General features: G+C 36.2%; 1 protein-coding gene across 1 annotated transcript in view; it reads left to right on the plus strand.

The window, feature by feature from the left end:
- The window catches only part of Rpp25 (ribonuclease P protein subunit Rpp25), a 76,696-nt gene that overhangs the window by 48,100 nt on the left and 9,373 nt on the right, over window positions 1-19,223 (plus strand). The window contains exons 3-4 of the mRNA XM_067137162.2: window positions 3,687-3,865; window positions 4,001-4,117. Coding sequence (XP_066993263.1) covers window positions 3,687-3,865; window positions 4,001-4,117 — 296 coding nt within the window. The remainder of the gene's footprint in view (window positions 1-3,686; window positions 3,866-4,000; window positions 4,118-19,223) is intronic.

The raw sequence follows: 19,223 nt of genomic DNA on the forward strand, positions 1-19,223 counted from the left end.
AAAATAATTCCTTCTGCACCAATGTTGAACCTCATATTTTCTAGAACTTAATAGAAACATTGGACATTGTTTAAAATCCGACATAACCCAATGTTTTAAATGTGCAACCTTGGACTGTTCGTCAACTAGAGATTATATTATTCAATTTTGAGATAATTGTTGATCAATATTGTAATTTTACGAGACATATACCAAAAGATTTTATTTGTCACTGTTCAACATAACTTTACTACATGTACAACAGTTGAATCGTTTGTTGCAGAAACAGCACTTCTCCACTTTTTGACACTGTATGGTAATACTGCCATGATTAATGCACGAAGGGCTACCATTTTGTGCAGAATAAACACTTCTACCATATATCTCTGCCTGTCAGTCGCGAATGAAAGTTTTCGTTTTTTGCAGAATGAACACTTATCCTGGAGAGGTGTTGTTTTTACTTCAAACCAGCCCGCTTCACAAAGTAGTACTGGTGGAAGACATTCTTCAAGAAGTCAGTTCTTTTACTTGAGTCGCTAGGAAGAGGTGTGAAAAGAGATGCAAAAGTCGTGTTTCATAAAAACCAATTTATGGAGTTTCAGTATGAGGCAAATCATGTCTTAGGAAAATACTGTATTGATGGACTGTGCATTCATACTTTCAAGTTGCTTATTTCTGCAACCCGTCTCCCTGTGTTACCAACTAGACTTGCTTATCCACAAAGCTGTGTTCCATTAAATGAAAAGAAATTAGCAGACATAAAGAAGTTGGAATGTTACATACGAGAAGAACACCACGACTTTTATAATGAACTGTTTGCATGGACAACATCAACACAATAGAAGTGAGAAGCATTGTTCAAAGATAAGAGACTTACATGTTACTTGTATTATATTGTGTTGTTTTGTTTTATATACTTTTTGAACTTTGGAAAGGGACATAAAAGGAGTATTCTTCTGTTTATTTTTCTATACAATGTGGTCTAATCATAATATGTGCAAATAGGTAAGTCTTACAAATAACTATTAAATAATGGGTTTTAACACTGTATTTCTTCAGTACAAATAAAGTTCCTTTTGAAATTGAAATGACGTTAAAATCAGTGTTACACTTTATTATATTCTCATTAATGTGTTTGTTGCAGAAATAGCACATCTCCATAATTTTCAACAAAGTCTGTAAAGGAACGTATTGGACTAATTCATACAAACAACCTATCTGTCATAATCATTTCAACAGTAGAATAAGCATAATAAATATCGGAAGGCTAGAATTGACATTACACACTACAGACAGTTTTTCCTGTTTTCTGAACAATTTGGTACGTTGTAGAAGTGTCGTTTCTGAAACAAACGATTCAGTTCATAATTTCACCATTTTATATGTATATCATTCCACCACATCCTTTCCTTCATCTCACCGCATAACTCTGTTTTGGGACTATGGTATACACTTACGTATCTTGGATAGGCTGATGATGGTCCTTATAGGACCGAAACTAGTACCTTGTAATAGCACATTGTAATGTTTTTGTAAACATCGCATGATTGTTAAGTATTGAGAAGGTGGATTAAAATTTTGTATTTATTTTATGTGTAATCTTAACTCAATACGGAACCAACTATGAAGTTTATAACCTTGAACATACCAAATGAGGAAATAAAAAGTGAAGTTGATTGATTATAGAGTTGATGTCCATTATGAAGGACTTAGTAATTCAGGGTACTTTAAGGAACAATATATTTTCTCTATGTTGAAAAGGGAAATCTGAAAGTTTGGCACAAACTGCAAAATTCTGTTTGAAGGAATGCTACAGGCTGCTGCTTAAGTTATTGTTACTATTGAGCTCGATAGCTGCAGTTGCTTAAGTGCGGCCAGTATCCAGTATTCGGGAGGTAGTAGGTCCGAACCCCACTGTCGGCAGCCCTGAAAATGGTTTTCCGTGGTTTCCCATTTTCACTCCAGGCAAATGCTGGAGCTGTACCTTAATTAAGGCCACGGCCGCTTCCTTCCCACTCCTAGCCCTTTCCTGTCCCATCGTCGCCATAAGACCTATCTGTGTCGGTGCGACGTACAGCAATTAGCAAAAAAAAAAGTTATTGTTACTGATATTGTTAAAGAAATCACTGATCGCAGTGAAATATTCACTATTATTATTGATAAACTGAGAGATGAAGTGCATTAAGAACAAATGAGGGTACATGTTTGCTGTGTTTATAGGGAAGATTTTAAAGAATATTTTCTAGGGTTCATTGAGTTGCAAGAATTGAATGTACTTGTTTAAGCCTCAAAAATAAATTACTTCTTATTTCAGTTCAATTAGTTGGACAGTCCTATAAGGGACTATCTATTATGTCAGGAACACTCGGCGACACTCACTGAGGGTTTGAGGATTGTGAGAGCTGACCAGCATTGTCACTGGTTACTTACATGCATGTGAGATTTTTAAATGAGAAGTCGCATCCTGTGCTTTATATTCCATATAAATTTGGAGGTCCCTTGGCTATGATCACAATATTAAGTCACATAAAACTGCAAGCTTTCTTTTTCAGTAGCACACAGTTCAAGGGTAGAAATGTTAGAAAATTGTTGACCCCATGTTCACTGTCGTATTCCTAGACTTAATCTGGTTCTTTTGAATGTTTGTAAACATGTCAACTTTTTTGATGAAGTTGTTGGATTTATGTAAACTATTTACACATTTCAGTCTACTTCAAAGTTTTAGCATGAAAGCTAAAAGGGCTGCTAATGTTTGAAAGTTAAACGTACTGAACATAATGACTATAGATGGACGTCAAAGTATAATATCATTCATTTGTTTCAAAATTCAATTTGCTTTTGTAGTAAATGGTCGTAAAGAATGCTCCAACATTGCAAAATAATGAAAAAGCTCTTGAAGCAAAACATTTACTAAACAACCGTATTAAAGCAAGCAAAAGCAAAGTCACCTCCATACAGGCCATGAAGGCCCTTGGAGGAGTGGAAGGTAAAGGCTTCCACCATGGTTAATCTCGGCACGTGATGGGGTAGAGTGGTTAGCTCTACGCCTGGCTGCCTTTGCCCCCAGGAATTAACCTGGTACTCATTTTTGGTGTAGGCTGAGTGAACCTCAGGGCCATATGCACCTCCGGAAGTGGAAATCTCGTTTCTTAAATTTTATGACTTCCTGACGGGGATTTGAACCCACGTCCTTCAGGGCAAACCGAGCACGCCTTTACCGCCTCGGCCAGGCAGCCCCTATATTACCGTATTAGTGTGCCTTAATTAGTGCTTATTACTTATGTATGCCCCCTGTAAATTACTATAGTACCGAGCTCGATAGTTGCAGTCACTTAAGTGCGGCTAGTATCCAGTAATCGGGAGATAGTGGGTTCGAGCCCCACTGTCAGCAGCCCTGAAGATGGTTTTCAGTGGTTTCCCATTTTCACGCCAGGCAAATGCCGGGGCTGTACCTTAATTAAGGCCGCGGCTGCTTCCTTCCAATTCCTAGGCCTTTCCTATCCTATCGTCTCCATAAGATCTATCTGTGTCGGTGCGACGTAAAGTAAATAGCAAAAAAAAAAAAAGTTATTATAGTAGAGGTCTTGATATAAAGTGTATTGTGTTTGTTAGAATTAATAATTTTTCCCCTGCTATATTACATGTTTCTTTTGCTTTAAATATTATTGTGCAAAGGATTTTGTGAATAAATCATTCATTTTGGATAGGTTAATGGTGGAACAAAAATGAGGAATGTTCTTGACTATGCTTTGAAAGCATTCAAGGACGAAAGAGCCATCGTATGGAGTGGCTCAGGAGCTGGTGTGGGCAAGGCCATTAGTTGTGCTGAGATCATGAAACGTCGCAATAAGGAAGTACATCAGATTAACAAGATCTGCTTTCGAAAGTAAGGAACCTATATTTTTCTCTTAGTTCTTATTATTCAGTGTAACGTAAACATTAAACCCTATGATAAATTAGTTTTCTTGTTATTTTCAGTTTGAAGTATATTTTCTGTATTTGATATTTTAAATGCTTGTAGAATTGAAGAATTCTGGGAGCCCCAGCTGGAAGACTTGGACCCACTAGTTGTAGTGCGAGAAATACCTACAATTCACATCCTCTTATCAAAAGATACCTTAAACACAGAAGAACCAGGGTGAGTGCTACACTGAAATAAAGTATTGGCAGAAAGAAGGAAAGGTCTCTCGATGAAATATTCTTAGTTCATTAGGAAGCGAGCTGAGGATTTTAGGGTCACGTGAACTGTTTCTATCACTGTAATTTTCTGTACTCGTATATTCTAACTCAAAAAAAAAAAAAGAATGGGATTACATTATAACCTTTCTTTGTTTATATTCCTGGCCCTTTTGAATTGCAAACTGGATATTACTTCTAAAAAACATAGGTTTGAGAAGACATACCAAATGAGGAAATAAAAAGTGAAGTTGATTGATTATAGGGTTCATGCCCATAATGAAGGGCTTAGTAATATATAGGAACAATATATCTTCTCTATGCTGAAAAGGGAAATATGAAAGTTTGGCACAAAATGCAAAATACCGTTTGAAGGAATGCTACAGGCTGCTGCTTAAGTTATTGTTACTGATATTGTTAAAGATCAGTGATCGCAGTAAAATTTTCACTATTATTGTTGATAAACTGAGAGATAAATTAAATTACAAAGTGCATGGAATATAGCATTATCAGTCCTGCTATAAATTTTAACTCATTAAGGTTGAAAACTTGGACTAAGATGCTTTGTGTATTAATGTTGTGATGTCGTACATTTTTGGGGCCATAAATTAGAGTGAAGTACTCAACTTAAGTTTTTATGACATATCACATATATTAATCCTAGCCAAATTTGGTATTTAACAACTGGCATCATCAGTTGTGTCACTTGTTTCTTTCTGTGAATGTCTGTGTCAAGTGTTGAAATATCTGTGAGAATTATAATATCTTTCTTGAGAATCATTTTTTGGGAAATATTACATCACATTGATGGACATACTGCACCAGTTTAAATTCATAATTTGCTAAAAATAGGTGGCATACAATCCACATTTCTTCCAGATTTATAACCGTTGATGCAGGTGAATTCTTCAGTTTTGAGAAACACATTTTTCTTGTCAGATATTTGAGCATTTGTACCCTGTGCTATTTGTTGTACTTATAATGAGAAACTTTAGTCCAGAAGTTAAACTTGACTCAAATTTACCTTTTTTTCTTTTCTGTTTACTTCCATCACAAATCATAGCATCTAGAATCAGCTAAATCTCAATAGAATAGTGAAAACTTCATTGGTTTAGTACTAGACATATTTCCTATTGATTTTGCTTTTAAAAGTTTAAAAACATTAGTTATTTTTAATATTGATGTGGAAATTCCATGGCTCACAGAGGTGTAAGAAGGTGCTGGGGTGAATGGGCGGACAAGGAATTGACCAGAGCATAAGTTAAGGCAATAAATTTTGCAATTGTATTTCTTTCTTCCTTTTTTTTCCCCTTAAAATTTGATAGATAGGAAATTTGGAACAAATAACAATCAAAAAAATCTAAATGAGCTTGTCAGCTCCCACAACAACAGTGGGCTATAAGTCCGAATATCAGGTACCAAACCTTGAGAGAATTATCAACATAATAACAAACAAGGAATAAGCATTATAGCTCTGAACTATTTTATAAGAGCATATTTGCTCTATTTACTTAAATAGCGTAGGAGACAGAGCTCCAAAATTAATACAGTCCAGCCTCTCAGAGGCATATATTTCTTATTGTGCACAAGGTTATATCTGACAATCTTCAAATAAGATATTTACAGTCACTTAGCTGTGTTTTTGGGCTTATCTTCTGCTCAGCAGTTTTTCACTTTCTTTTCCAGGAACGTAAACAGGAGCAATACGTGCCCATACTAAATGGCCATAATGTAAAAAGGTTGAACATAATTGGCCATGATTTTTTTAAAAACCCTAAGTGGGCTTTTGGCCCAATGATACAGAGGCTAAGCCTATTCCACACCGGGTGACTAAATGAGAAACATTAAATTCAAAAGAGTTTTAAGAATTATAGATTATTAGAAACCTTTAGTTACCCCATACCAAGTTGAATGGGAATCAACAGAGGGTATTCACTTTTTATTGCCTTAGTTTACGTGTTTCCCAGGTGAGATCTTAAGAGAGTCCTAAGACTTGCCAAAAATCTACATTTAAACCATAAAAATAGGACTTTATATGAATAAAATAAGTTTGAAACCTTCCTCTCAAGCTATATGCCTGGAGCTATCACATGTTAAGAAAATTCTGCCATTACCTTGGTTTGCTGGGGCTTGTGAATGCCGTCCGCAGCCCCTGCCCCTTTAGTACACGCCGCACGCAATAGACTGGAGTGATGAAGACGACGACACAGCCCTAAAGCGACCAGCTTTTATAGCATTTCGAGGAGAAGTTTCCAGAACTCTGTACAGATAGGCTGGATGCCTATACACACCCCCAATTTTAATTGGCTAGAGAAAATATTCCCAAAATTTTTGATTGCTTGGTAGATACAGGAGTTGAAGTGAGCAGAAGTGTTGACAACCGTGATACAAGAACAAAACAATATTCAAACTAAGGTTGGCTGACTGTGAAAATCAACTTTTCCTTAAGAATTAATTGTCCTTAATTCCGCCAGCGGTAGCACTTAGGCCGATGGTAGAGACATCTCACAATTGAAAACCCAAGTATCTTGCATAACATTAGTTCAAGTTCAATTACATAGATGGCCTTATAGAAAGCCCACAGTTTAACTGGACGGAGAAGGTGTACCCCAGGTACAAATATAATTGTAATCCAAGTGTTTATCTTACAGAGTGGCATTTGGCTTCTGCCTCCAAATATTCGAGGTTGTACCAATAAGAAATAACAGGAGATAACTATTTATTTTCCTTGTGTAGTATGGAAAATGAAATTTGTGTTATGATAGGGTATGAAGTTGAATGATAATCTGTACAGCCGCCATCTACACCATTTGGATGGGTGGTTAGTTGGATAGAAATTTCTGAAATTTCTATTTTTTAAATGTTTTATTATACTCTAAAGAGCCTCCGTGGCTCAGACGGCAGCGCGTCGGTCTCTCACAGCTGGATACCGTGGTTCAAATCCCGGTGACACCATGTGAGATTCGTGCTGGACAAAGTGGAGGTGGGACAGGTTTTTCTCCGGGTACTCTGGTTTTCCCCGTCATATTTCATTCCGGCAACACTCTCCATTATCATTTCATCGCATTTATCACTCATTAATAAAAATCACCTTGGGAGTGGCGACCCCATTGTAATAACAGCCTATATATTGTACCCGATGCATTTACTGGACGTATTCCAAAATGGCGCCTACGGAAGGTAGAGACCAGCCAACGCAAAGGAATGTGTAGCAGAGTATCGATATTTATGTATGTTAGAAGGCCAAGACTGATTTAAACCTACCACTATGAAGGCAATGTACAACAGAGTAGAATCGATTGGATTGTTTAAAAAAAAAAAAGAAGGATCGAACGGATTATTATAAAAACTTACTTAAAAAATTGACTTCGTAACGACAAGACGTGCTGAACATAGCTCTCAAGAATTAAGCAAGATTGATAGTTTCTAACGAGAATATTAAGTTGAGACGATGGTAATATTGAAGGAACCGAAGTGCTAAAACCTGAAATACAGTAAGGAGGATATAAACCCTGGAAATTCGGAAAAGTTCGTCCGGATACTTATACGCTAATCGTCTTGAAGCAAAAGGTTGACCGAGACGCGAGAGCTGGAGATTGAACTACAACAGGAGAAAATAATAGCAACGATATCGTAAATAAAGAGGCGATCATTGAAAACTTATACTTCACAAAGGAAAATAAGCTAACTTTGAATATACGATTAGACGAAGCAAATAATCTTCTACTGGCCTCAAGGAATAAGAAAATATTTCTGCAGAGGAAGGCTAGCAAATACATATACAGTTATCAACGATAAATACTAAGACTTCACAGAACCATGATGAATACATATGTTTCAGAATTGATGTATATTATCTACAGTATTCCTGAGAAAATGATGGCTTGCTAAATCAGCATAGACCAACCTGGAGAGAGATGTCGTCCTGGCAGTTAAAACCACCTGACCCAAGAGGAGGAGGTCACTCAACCCAAGCTACCAGAGATGAAGGACCTGTCCAATTCTCGATCCAAGGCCTGTGACCAGACCGTGGAGCAGTTGAAGAAGAGCAACTAAGGCCCGAGATATTGAATGGCGAGCTAAGTAATAGTAATAAGTAGTATAATTTCTTATGTAAAGTATTACCAGTATATGCAATAGAACTGAATAGCCTAAGTGTGAAATAATTAAGTGTGCAATTAATATAAGGAAGTGAAGTGTGAAATATTTAAGATGATATTAACATATATTAAGTCAGTGTAAACTTAAGACGATATCTCGTGACATAATGGTTACGTATTTACTATATTATCTTAACCAGAGGAGTGAGAATACGATTTTAAAAGTGACATAGTGTAACAGATGTTTACAAAGAATCCCGGTTAGCTAAAAAGATCCATGAATGATATAGTACCATCCGAACCCAGATTACGTCATAGAGGGACGCATGTTTTGAATTGTTTAATTTAAGTTACCATACTCTTTGCTGAATGATTATATTGGAAGAGTAGATACCGTATTTGGGGTTATGTGTTGAATTGTACGATAAGTCGTGTTGTAAGAAATGAATTCTGCGCTAAAAGAATGTCACGTCTCGTTATATTTAATGAATATTGGAGGTTAAACGCGTTAATTGTAGATGTTGAATAAGTTAAATATAGGTTGAAATGAAGGTTATAGATGAAATAATGGAAGTGTATGTGATGTTTTAAGTGAAATATTGCGCAGATTAATAAGAAATGAGACGTATATGATATAAATAATGTGCGATATAAGAGCACAAGTAAAGCAACTACGGAAAGGAAATATGCCCCAGGGAAGAACTATAGCAAGGTATGGATAGTAAAATTATATATATTTAGATGAAGTTTGAGAGTGGTTTGACAGTAGTAACAACTGGTGATGGGTAGATTTATGCATGATTATGTCGTATTCTGAGTGAATGTTGATTGCATGGAAGATGAAACTAGTATGTAACCAGTATGATAATATAATATTGAGATATCGTAATGAAGGCACTTGCATATATATGATAAATGCTTATTGGCTGTGTGCATATTGAGCTGGAATACGTTACATAAGAAATTATCTAGCTAGAGTAGGGAAATAATATGAGATTTACATACGATATCATCAATGTTTTTTTTAAATTTGAAATACTATAAGAGCAAATATTAAGCTAGGAGCTGTATTTTAAATGGCAATCGGAGCAAGAAACTTAGTACGTCTTTCGATTTCTCATTTTCTTCACTTTATTCAACACCAACGAACTCAGATAATTTTTAATATAATTCAGATCACTGATATTAGAACTCAGGACACTTTTATTGAAATTCAGATCATTCCTACAATAATATGAGTACTGTAATTGTAACATTCTTGATGATGGTGAATAGTTAACACCTCAAGTGATAGAATTATTTATTGAAATACTGAACTTTGACTGTGGTCAGAAGATTATGATATATTTGTGTACATAAATGACTAGACTTTAAGTTTTGATAGGAAGATGAAACAGAATTTGAATTCATTTCAGGAATACTCAACCCAGAGTGTTGTGATATGCAAATTTAGATTAGAAATAAGCCAGCGCTGACTTAAAATAATTGATTCAGGAGTTAAAATACTTGTTTTATTAGGTTAATGACTGAAAGCTCACGAACTATTTTTGACATTTAACCATTTCTTTCGCGATTCTCAGTAATTTAATAAATATGTTCTTGACTATGTTTTATATAATTGAATGAGTTCTCATTTGTAGTGATAGACTGTAGTTGTATTTAGTGAATAAGGTACCCGATAAGTGGATATGTCTTAGGAAATGTTGATTGAAGTATACGTATGCGGAGTTCACAATTGAGTGTTGAATTACGGAATTTTGAACTGCGTAGGGTGTCACTATTTCTCTTTGAACGCACGTTAAACGGAATTATAGAAAAATTAACCATTTTTCTGGAAACATGGATACCCTGAGACGTTTATCTGACTAGTTGGGAAAATAACTGTGGTCACCCTGACCCGAAGGGTGCAATATGTTTCATTCATTACATCCCTGACCCGGTCAATGACTGGAAAACAGGTTGTAGGTTTTCATTTTTCATTATACTCTAAATGCTTCATTTAGCTGAGGGGATCTGATGTGTGCACTTAAAAGTTGGACGAATATGTTCCATTCTCTACATATGTTTTCAGACTTATACATTGCTCTCATTTTATGAGGGAACATCCCCATCATTCATGCACCAACCAACTTATGCTCCCCCGCTTGCAGCGAAGGAAGCCAGGCAGGTGGAAGTGTGTTCCATTACTACTGGCAAATTAAGACATTTAGCAACTACAGAATAATTTAAGCCCTTGAACTTTATTATTATTATTAAATATACTGTACAGCATTTATTTAATCACTAAATACAGGTTATGACAAAGAAATACAATATCTGAAATCACACGGTCATTGAAAAGTATAGACCCAATTATCCGCTGTTCGCTTACCGCCCCTATTTTAATGAGGTGCAGTGACACACATATACAAGTTTATTACTCGCCATTTACTTCAGATACTACTGAAAATGACTTCCCGGTGCAGTAAGACATGCCTCACATTATTTAAACAAATTATTTGCCACTTTCTGTAATTCTGCTTCAGTAGTGAACTGTATTGCACATGCTATTTCGGTCTTCAGTTCTTCTGTAGTATGGGGATTATTTCGGTAAACTTTGCCCTGCAGGGTTCGTCAAAGATAATAATCATAGTACGTTAGATTGGCTGATCTAGACTAATTATCCAGTCATCAAAAACTGGATGCAAATTGTGTGTAGAATTAAGAGCAGTTGGGGGTGTGGCACTGTCCTGTTGAAAATATTCATAATCCTTTTCATCACGTGTCAGTTCATTAAAAAATGGATGCAAAATTGTTCTCACGAGCACATCTGAATTCACGCGGTCGTTAAAAAATATAGGCCCAATTATCCGCTACTTGCTTACTGCACACCATAAGCCCACCCCTATTTTAATGCAATGGCACTTCTTATACAATATGCAGGTTCTCACAAGGGAACTACTGATAAGGACATATTGAAACCGACGATGCAATTTCACTGAGAGGGTGACGAGACCATAAAATAGCTATGGTCAAACATTTTGCTGCCATTTCGAACTGGAAGGTGTTGAAATCTTTATTCAAAGTCTGTGTGACAATGCAGCTACTGGACAACCCTTGCATCTTGCTGGTGCAGCGCACAGCAGAGTGGACTTGCAGTTGTGCTGGAGAGAGATAGAACGAACTGTCAGGTTATTACGCACCAAGGTCACTTTAATGTTGTTTTTTTTTTTTTTTTTTGCTAATTGCTTTACGTCGCACCGACACAGATAGGTCTTATGGCGATGATCACTTTAATGTTAGGGAGCGAATGTGAAATCTAAATGAGATGTTAATTGCATGATAAAAAAACACAAATATTAGGAATATGCACTTTAAGGCCACATTGTTCTTCTCAGTTTTCCTTACTTGTTTAAAGGCAATATTTTGCAGGCACTTCAAACTCTGTTAGTTTCTGTGTTGTGTAATTTGTTGCGAACCATGAATGTTTAATCATGTCCTTGAACTGTGGGGAAGAAAATTGAAAATGAATGAAGGATTGCATTTTAAATATGGTGTTTCTCTGATGAACATCATACCGGAAGTCTTTACAAACTGGCATAATGTCTGTTAAACATTGAAAACTTACCCAAGGGCTGTATTTTCTCTGCAGTGCCAGGAATTATCTGGAGAATTTCTGTACTTTTCAGGAGGAATGTCTTCTAGTCAGCATTTATCACTATAAGTAGTCCAGAAATATAACAGTAGTAAACGCTTGTCTTCCGTAAATGGGAAGAAGGCTTCTTTAAACCAGTACTACTTTAATTCATTTTTACCCATGTTCACTGATTTTGTGACTGTAACAAGTATATTTCTGGCATGAAACAGTTGTCTCCTGTGGTGCAATGAATAATTTTTGGGAAAAGAGTACCGGCCTTACTAACAGTAGTTGTCAGTGGAGAGATAGCATGGAATGACATTAGTAGACAAATAATTTTGAGTGGTCTTTAAATGTAGGAAATATGAAGATAAAGTTGGAATTCAAGAGGGCAAACTGGGGCAAATATTTGTTTATAAGAAGGGGAGATAGGTATTGGAATAACTTACCAAAGGAATAATTCAATAAATTTCCAATTTCTTTGCAATCATTTAAGAAAAGGCTAGGAAAACAACAGCTAGGGAATCTGCCACTTGGGCGACTGCCCTAAATGCAGATCAGTAGTGGTTGATCACTATTGTATATTGAAGAAGGGGTGTAATCTAAAAAACTCTCTGTAGCTGCTTCCACAAATTTCTTTGCAACCTTATATTTTTCCTCTTGTTCTTGCAGATAGACACAGGATACAAATTTTTGATTTTTCTGCTTTGATTTGGTACTTTTTTTTTCCTTGAAGCAACTCGGTGAACCAGTAGATGTGCTGAAATTACTTTGTCCAGATGAAATCTCACTTGAAATGTCCCAAGATCCACAGTCGTAGATCTTCGTCGCCAACATTCTGCTTCAACCTTCTTGTTTCTGGAAAGCAAGAATTAAAAAAAAAAATCTATTTCCTGTGTTCAACAGGACTTACTGACATAGATTCTAATTGGTTCTTCCATGTGTACAGTTCAACTAAGGTTAAAGGAAGAATCCCACCTTCCAATACTTTTTTGCTTTTTGTTTTTAATAGCTAGTTTATGTGATTACAAACATACTCTAGCTTAAAGTCTAGTTGATTGACTAAAAGATTAGTACATTTTTTGTTCCTCTGGTTTGAAGCATCTTCAGCTAAAAACATATTTTAAGATACAAAAATTGGCACATATTGATAAAAGCACTTATGGTGATGATGAGGTTAAACATGTTCCTTCATATTAAGTTAAAAAATACTCAATAAGTTGATATTCAAATTCATAATAAACTCTAAATAACATCAGGTTGACAATGGACTTAAAATGCAGTGATGGGGGGAACTCCTTGGGAAAAACCAAAATTGAAGTTAATTCTTGAATAAAAGGGAAGCAACCATACCGGGACTGGGATTACTAGCCAGGAGGCCAAGATTATAATAGATGGACTCTGTGAAGAACAGCATAGGACAACGGAACCTGGACTGGAACACATTGTTGGATAAGGAATGATGGAGAGACAGGACGAAGTGGAGAGGAACCATATTTCTCCCACCCAAAAGGGAAATTGATGATTATGGTGATGAAGATGATTGGTAGCATTGCAAGCACTTAGCGAAGAAGCTGACTTTTTTTTTTTTTTTTTTTACATAGTTTACACCCCCATTGGAGCACTTTAATCAGTCATATACATTAAAGTCTAATAGCATTAAATACTCAGCTTTTCAGCTTTTTCTTCCGCTCCCGAAACTTCTTCATCATGTCGGACCTGGCCGTCCTTTGGTTGTTAGTAATAGTGTACTTCCTTCGTTCAGATGTTATGAGTTAGAATCATAGGTGTTTATTCCTTCTTCTCTGCCTTCAATTTGGAGCATTGAAAAATTTAATTCTTCTAAATCATTCATGATCTCTGTGTACCAAGTGTTCTTTGTTTTATTTTTCCAGAAGTAACTAAATAACTGCTTCACTAGTTGGGTTTCTGGCTGTCTGAATACATGACAAAAAAGAGCAATTCTCCTTTTCTGCATTGTGTCTATTATTGATGAAGAAGCTGACATAATTTATTACTATTCACTGGTACTATTGTACTAACTAGCAAGTGCTTTGCTACGGTACTATACTGAAATTTATAATTGAATGCTTAACATTTTATATATAATTCGCCAAAATTCACGATCTGACAGCAAAGTTCCTCCCATTTTTCAATCTTTCTTTCCAGCAATCGATTTCGTACTTCCCGGGCTAGCTCCAGGTATTCTGCCTGGTCAGGTGGGTTCCTAAATCTTTGCCATCTTTTCTAATAAGTGTTTTAAATATGGATCAAATCCTTGAGGATTCTTGTTTCTTTATGTTTAAAAGAGATTCCAATGTTCATGTCTGTTACCTTCAGTTTTGAGATATAAGTATTCCCATAAAAAGAATTCACTTTTTTCACCTCCTTTCACACTTCCCCCTTAAGTGAATTTTCCAGAAAAAATACTTGTTTCTTTATTAGTAAAGGATCTTCTAAATACCAATTAATACGACTGAAACATCTTCAGTTTTTGAGATATGTGTCCTCATAAAAGGAATTCAACTCCTTTTCACCCACGCTCCCCAAGATGATTTCCCCCAAAAAATGTGTTTTTCTTTGTTCTTAAAAGAGATCCAAATACCAATTTTCACATCTGTAACAACTTTAGGTTTTATTGGATGTAAGTATTCTCATACAATTAATTCAATTAATTTTTCAGTTCTTTCACCCCCATGCCCCCTTCATTGGATTTTCCAGAATCAAAGGTATGCATGTTACTTTTAAAGCAGGTTCCAAATACCAATTTTCACGTCTGCAACACCTTTCATTTTTGAGATAATAGCATCTTCATAAAAGTAATTCAAGTAATTTTTCTATTTTGCCCCCCCCCCCCCAAGTGGATTTCCAAAAACAAAAAATGCGTATTTCTTTATTTTTAAAGGAGATTCCAAATACCAAATTTCACGTTTGTCACGTTTTCAGTTTCTGAGATATAAGTATCCTTATTAAAGGCATTCAACCCTTTTATCACCCCCCCCCCCCCCAGTGGGATTTTCTGAAAACAAAAAATACATGTTTATTTTTAAAGGAGATTCAAAATACCAATTTTTACATCTGTCAACTTTTAAAGTTTTGAGATATAGGTACACTCATTTTAAAAATTCACCTCCCCCCCTTAGCGACAGAATATCCAAAAATCCTCCCTTAGCGAGCATCTACATTGTAATATAAATGTACCCTCAAAATTTCATTTTTTTATGTCCAGTAGTTTTGGCTCAGCGATGATGAATGAGTCAGTCAGTCAGGACATGTTCTTTTATATATATAGATGTGTTTAAATTTTTATTTATATGCCTGGAGAACCTACTGTAATCTAACTTTAAGTTCTCCAAAGGAAAAGATGGTTCTTGAAAACGAACCCAGGAAAGATTTAAAATGATTGGTTTATGATCAGAATCAAGTACATCATGAACAGTAAAAACAGTTGGTCTCAACTCCTTTTTCACCCCAACGCTGTTAAGTTGATTTCCCCCCACCCAAAAGAAAAGAAGGTGTGTTTCTTTATGTTTAAAGGAGATTCCAAACACCAATGTTCATGTCTATTACCTTCAGTTTTGAGATATAAGTATCCCCATAAAAGGAATTCACTTTTTTAACTTCCTTTCACCCCCCCTCCCCCCGCAAGTAAATTTTTCTGAAAAAAAAAATACTAGTTTCTTTAGTAAAGGATCTTCTTAAATACCAATTATCATAACTGTAACATCTTCGGTTTTTGAGATATGTGGTCTCATAAAAGGAATTCAACTCCTTTTCACCCCTGCCCCCCCAAGATGATTTCTCCCCAAAAATGTGTTTTTCTTTGTTTTTAAAGGAGATCCAAATACCAATTTTCACGTCTGTAACAACTTTAGTTTTTATTAGATGTAAGTATCCTAATATAATTAATTCAATTAATTTTTCAATTCTTTCATGCCCCCTTCATTGGATTTTCCAAAATCAAAGGAATACATGTTTCTTTACTTTTAAAGCAGATTCCAAATACCAATTTTCACGTCTGCAACATCTTTCATTTCAGACAAATAATTAAACTAATTTTTCATTTCCACCCCCCACCCCACACCTATAAGTGGATTTCCGAAAACAAAAAATGCATATTTCTTTTTGAAGGAGATTCCAAATACCAATTTTCATGTCTGCAACATCATTCGTTTTTGAGATAATAGTATCTTCATACAAATAATTCAACTAATTTTTCAATTCCCCATTTAAGTGGATTTCCAAAAACAAAACAAAAATACCTATTTATTTATTTTTAAAGGAGATTCCAAATACCAAATTTCATGTCTGTAACATCTTCAGTTATTGAGATATCATTATCCTAATAAAAAGAATTCAACCCCATTTTCAGTCATTTTTACCCAAGTGGTTTTTCCAAAAACCAAAAATACATTTTCTTAATTTTTAATAGACATAAAAAATGCCATTTTTCACTTCTGTAACATGTTAAGTTCTTGAGATGTACTGTAGACATGCTCATTTAAAAATTTCACCCCTTTTTTAGTTCCCGTTAAGTGGAGTTTCCAAAAACAAATCACCTATGTTTCTTTACTTTTACAGGAGATTCCAAATACCAATTTTTGCGTCTGTAACATTTTACGTTTATGAGATATACTGTAGAGATAGTCTTTCTAAAAATTCACCCCATTTGTCACTCTTGTTTAAACCCCATTAATTGGATTTTCCCAAAACAAAAAAAATACGTACTGTATCTCTTTATTTTTAAAGGAGGTTCCAAATACTAATTTTCAGGTCTGTAATATCTTCAGTTTCTGAGATATAAGTATCCTCATTAAAGGCATTCAACCTCTTTTTCACCCTTCCTATTGGGATTTAACGAAAACAAAAGAATACGTGTTTCTTTACTTTTAATGGAAATTCAAAATACCAATTTTTACGTCTGTAAACTTTTAAAGTTTTGAGATATAGATACACTCATTTTAAAAATTCACCCCCTTAGCGACGGAATATCCAAAAATCCTCCCTTAGCGAGCATCAACAATGTAATATAAATGTATCCTCAAAATTTCATTTTTTTTATGTCCAGTAGTTTTGGCTCGGCAATGATGAATAAGTCAGTCAGTCAGGACATGTTCTTTTATATGTATATAGATGAGCCATTTATTTTTCAGACTGTATTTTGTATATTTGTTAATTAAATATTTCATGTTCTTAATCTGTACAAAATCCCTATTCTATCTGTCATTCACGGCAATTATGAAAAAATGAGACCATTTCAACAGCTGAAATACGCATCAGATATATGTTGTTGTCTCTCCTTTACAAGAAAAAATACAACGAAACTCTCAGAATTTTCTTTAAAAAGTACCAAATTACTTGTTCTGTGTCTGAAGCTTCGCTGTAGGTGATTGCCAACGAACATAGAATAACAAAGAGGTGGGGGCCTCATACCGCAATGCATTCGCTCGTCGAGGCCAAGACCCAAGATTTGTGTCTGTCGCCATATTAGCAACATTGTTTGTGCCAACCAGCAAGTATAGAATAAGATACGATAGAGCACATCACCAATGTGCAGCCCGAATTGAAGCCAACATACATGGTTGCCATATTGTTTGGGTTACAGTATTATACAGTAGACTAGTTTCTGTCTGTTATTGATCAAGTTGCTATACTTAAAGTAAATACAATAAAGGATTCAGTATTATTATTTGAATGTATTGAGATGTCGAAAGGAGTTGCAACAAAAATGAAGGTACGTACTTAGGGAAGAAATCAGAAATCTTCTATATATATAAAAATGAATGTATGTTTGTATGTATGTAAATGACACATCTCCTCCTAAACCACTGAAGCAATTTCAACCAAACTTGGGACACTTATGACTTACTATCTGGAGACGAGCACTGTGGGGGTAAGCCATCCGTAGCTCCCTTAGGGGTCAGGGGGGTCAGTGTATAAAAATAATTGAAAAATGTGTCGAATCCACAGTTTTCAGGGTCGCTGAGATGAATAATAAATGAATAAATGAATAATGAATAAAGTCAAAGTTCAGCTCCCCTTTGGGTGGGGGGCGAGGGGGGAGTGATATATAAAATTAAACAAAAATAGTGTCAAGTTTTCATGGTTGCCAAGGTGAATTGTACACTCCGGATTTTTAGTATCAGGAGACAAACCATGTGGGGGTAAGACAAACCGGGCGAGTTGGCCATGCATGTAGAGGCGCGCGGCTGTGAGCTTGCATCCGGGAGATAGTAGGTTCGAATCCCACTATCGGCAGCCCTGAAAATGGTTTTCCGTGGTTTCCCATTTTCACACCAGGCAAATGCTGGGGCTGTACCTTAATTAAGGCCACGGCCGCTTCCTTCCATCTCCTAGGCCTTTCCTATCCCATCGTCGCCATAAGACCTATCTGTGTCGGTGCGACGTAAAGCCCATAGCAAAAAAAAAAATGGGGGTAAGACAGCCTAGGAACCCTTAGGGGCGGTGTGACGAGGGGGGTCAGATATACAAATTAACGAAAATAGTGTTGAATCCGTACTTTTTGGAGTCGCTGAGATGAATAATGACTCTCAGGATTTTTTAAAGTCCAAGTTAAGCCCCCTTTGGGGTGGGGGGCGAGGGGGGAGTGATATATTAAACCAAATGAAAATAGTGCCGAATACATAGTTTACAGGGTCGCGAGGTGAATTGTACACTCCGGATTTTTAGTATCAGGAGACAAACCATGTGGGGGTAAGAGAGCCCAGGAACCCTTAGGGATGGGGGCGAGGGGGGTCAGATATACAAATTAACGAAAATAGTGTCGAATCCATACTTTTCGGGGTCGCTGAGATGAATAGTGACACTCTGGAATTTTTAAAGTCCAAGTTAAGCCCCCTTTGGGGTGGGGGTCGAGGGGGGAGTGATATATTAAATTAAACGAAAATGGTGCCGAATACATACTTTTCGGGGTCGCCGAGATGAATTGTACACTTCAGATTTTTAGTATCAGGAGACAAACCACGTGGGGGTAGGATACCCCAAGAACGCTTAGGGGCGGGGTGGGGCGAGGGGGTGAGATAAAAAGTAGTGTCGAATCCATACTTTTCGGGCTTGCTGAAATGAATAGCAACACTCCAGAATTTATTAATGTCCAAGTTCAGCCCTCTTCCTGATGGGGGGGGGAGTGATATATAAAATTAATCAAAAATAGTGTTGAATACATAGCTTTTGGGGTCGCCGAGGTGAATTGTACACTTGCGAATTTTTGGTATCAGGAGACAAACCATGTGGGGGTAGGACACCCCAGGAACCCTTAGGGCGGGGGGGGGACGAGGGGCTGAGGTATAAAAATCATCGAAAGTAGTGTCGAATCCATTCTTTTCGGGGTC

This window comes from Anabrus simplex, chromosome 1 (genome assembly GCF_040414725.1).
Source record: "Anabrus simplex isolate iqAnaSimp1 chromosome 1, ASM4041472v1, whole genome shotgun sequence".
Lineage (NCBI taxonomy): Eukaryota > Metazoa > Arthropoda > Insecta > Orthoptera > Tettigoniidae > Anabrus > Anabrus simplex.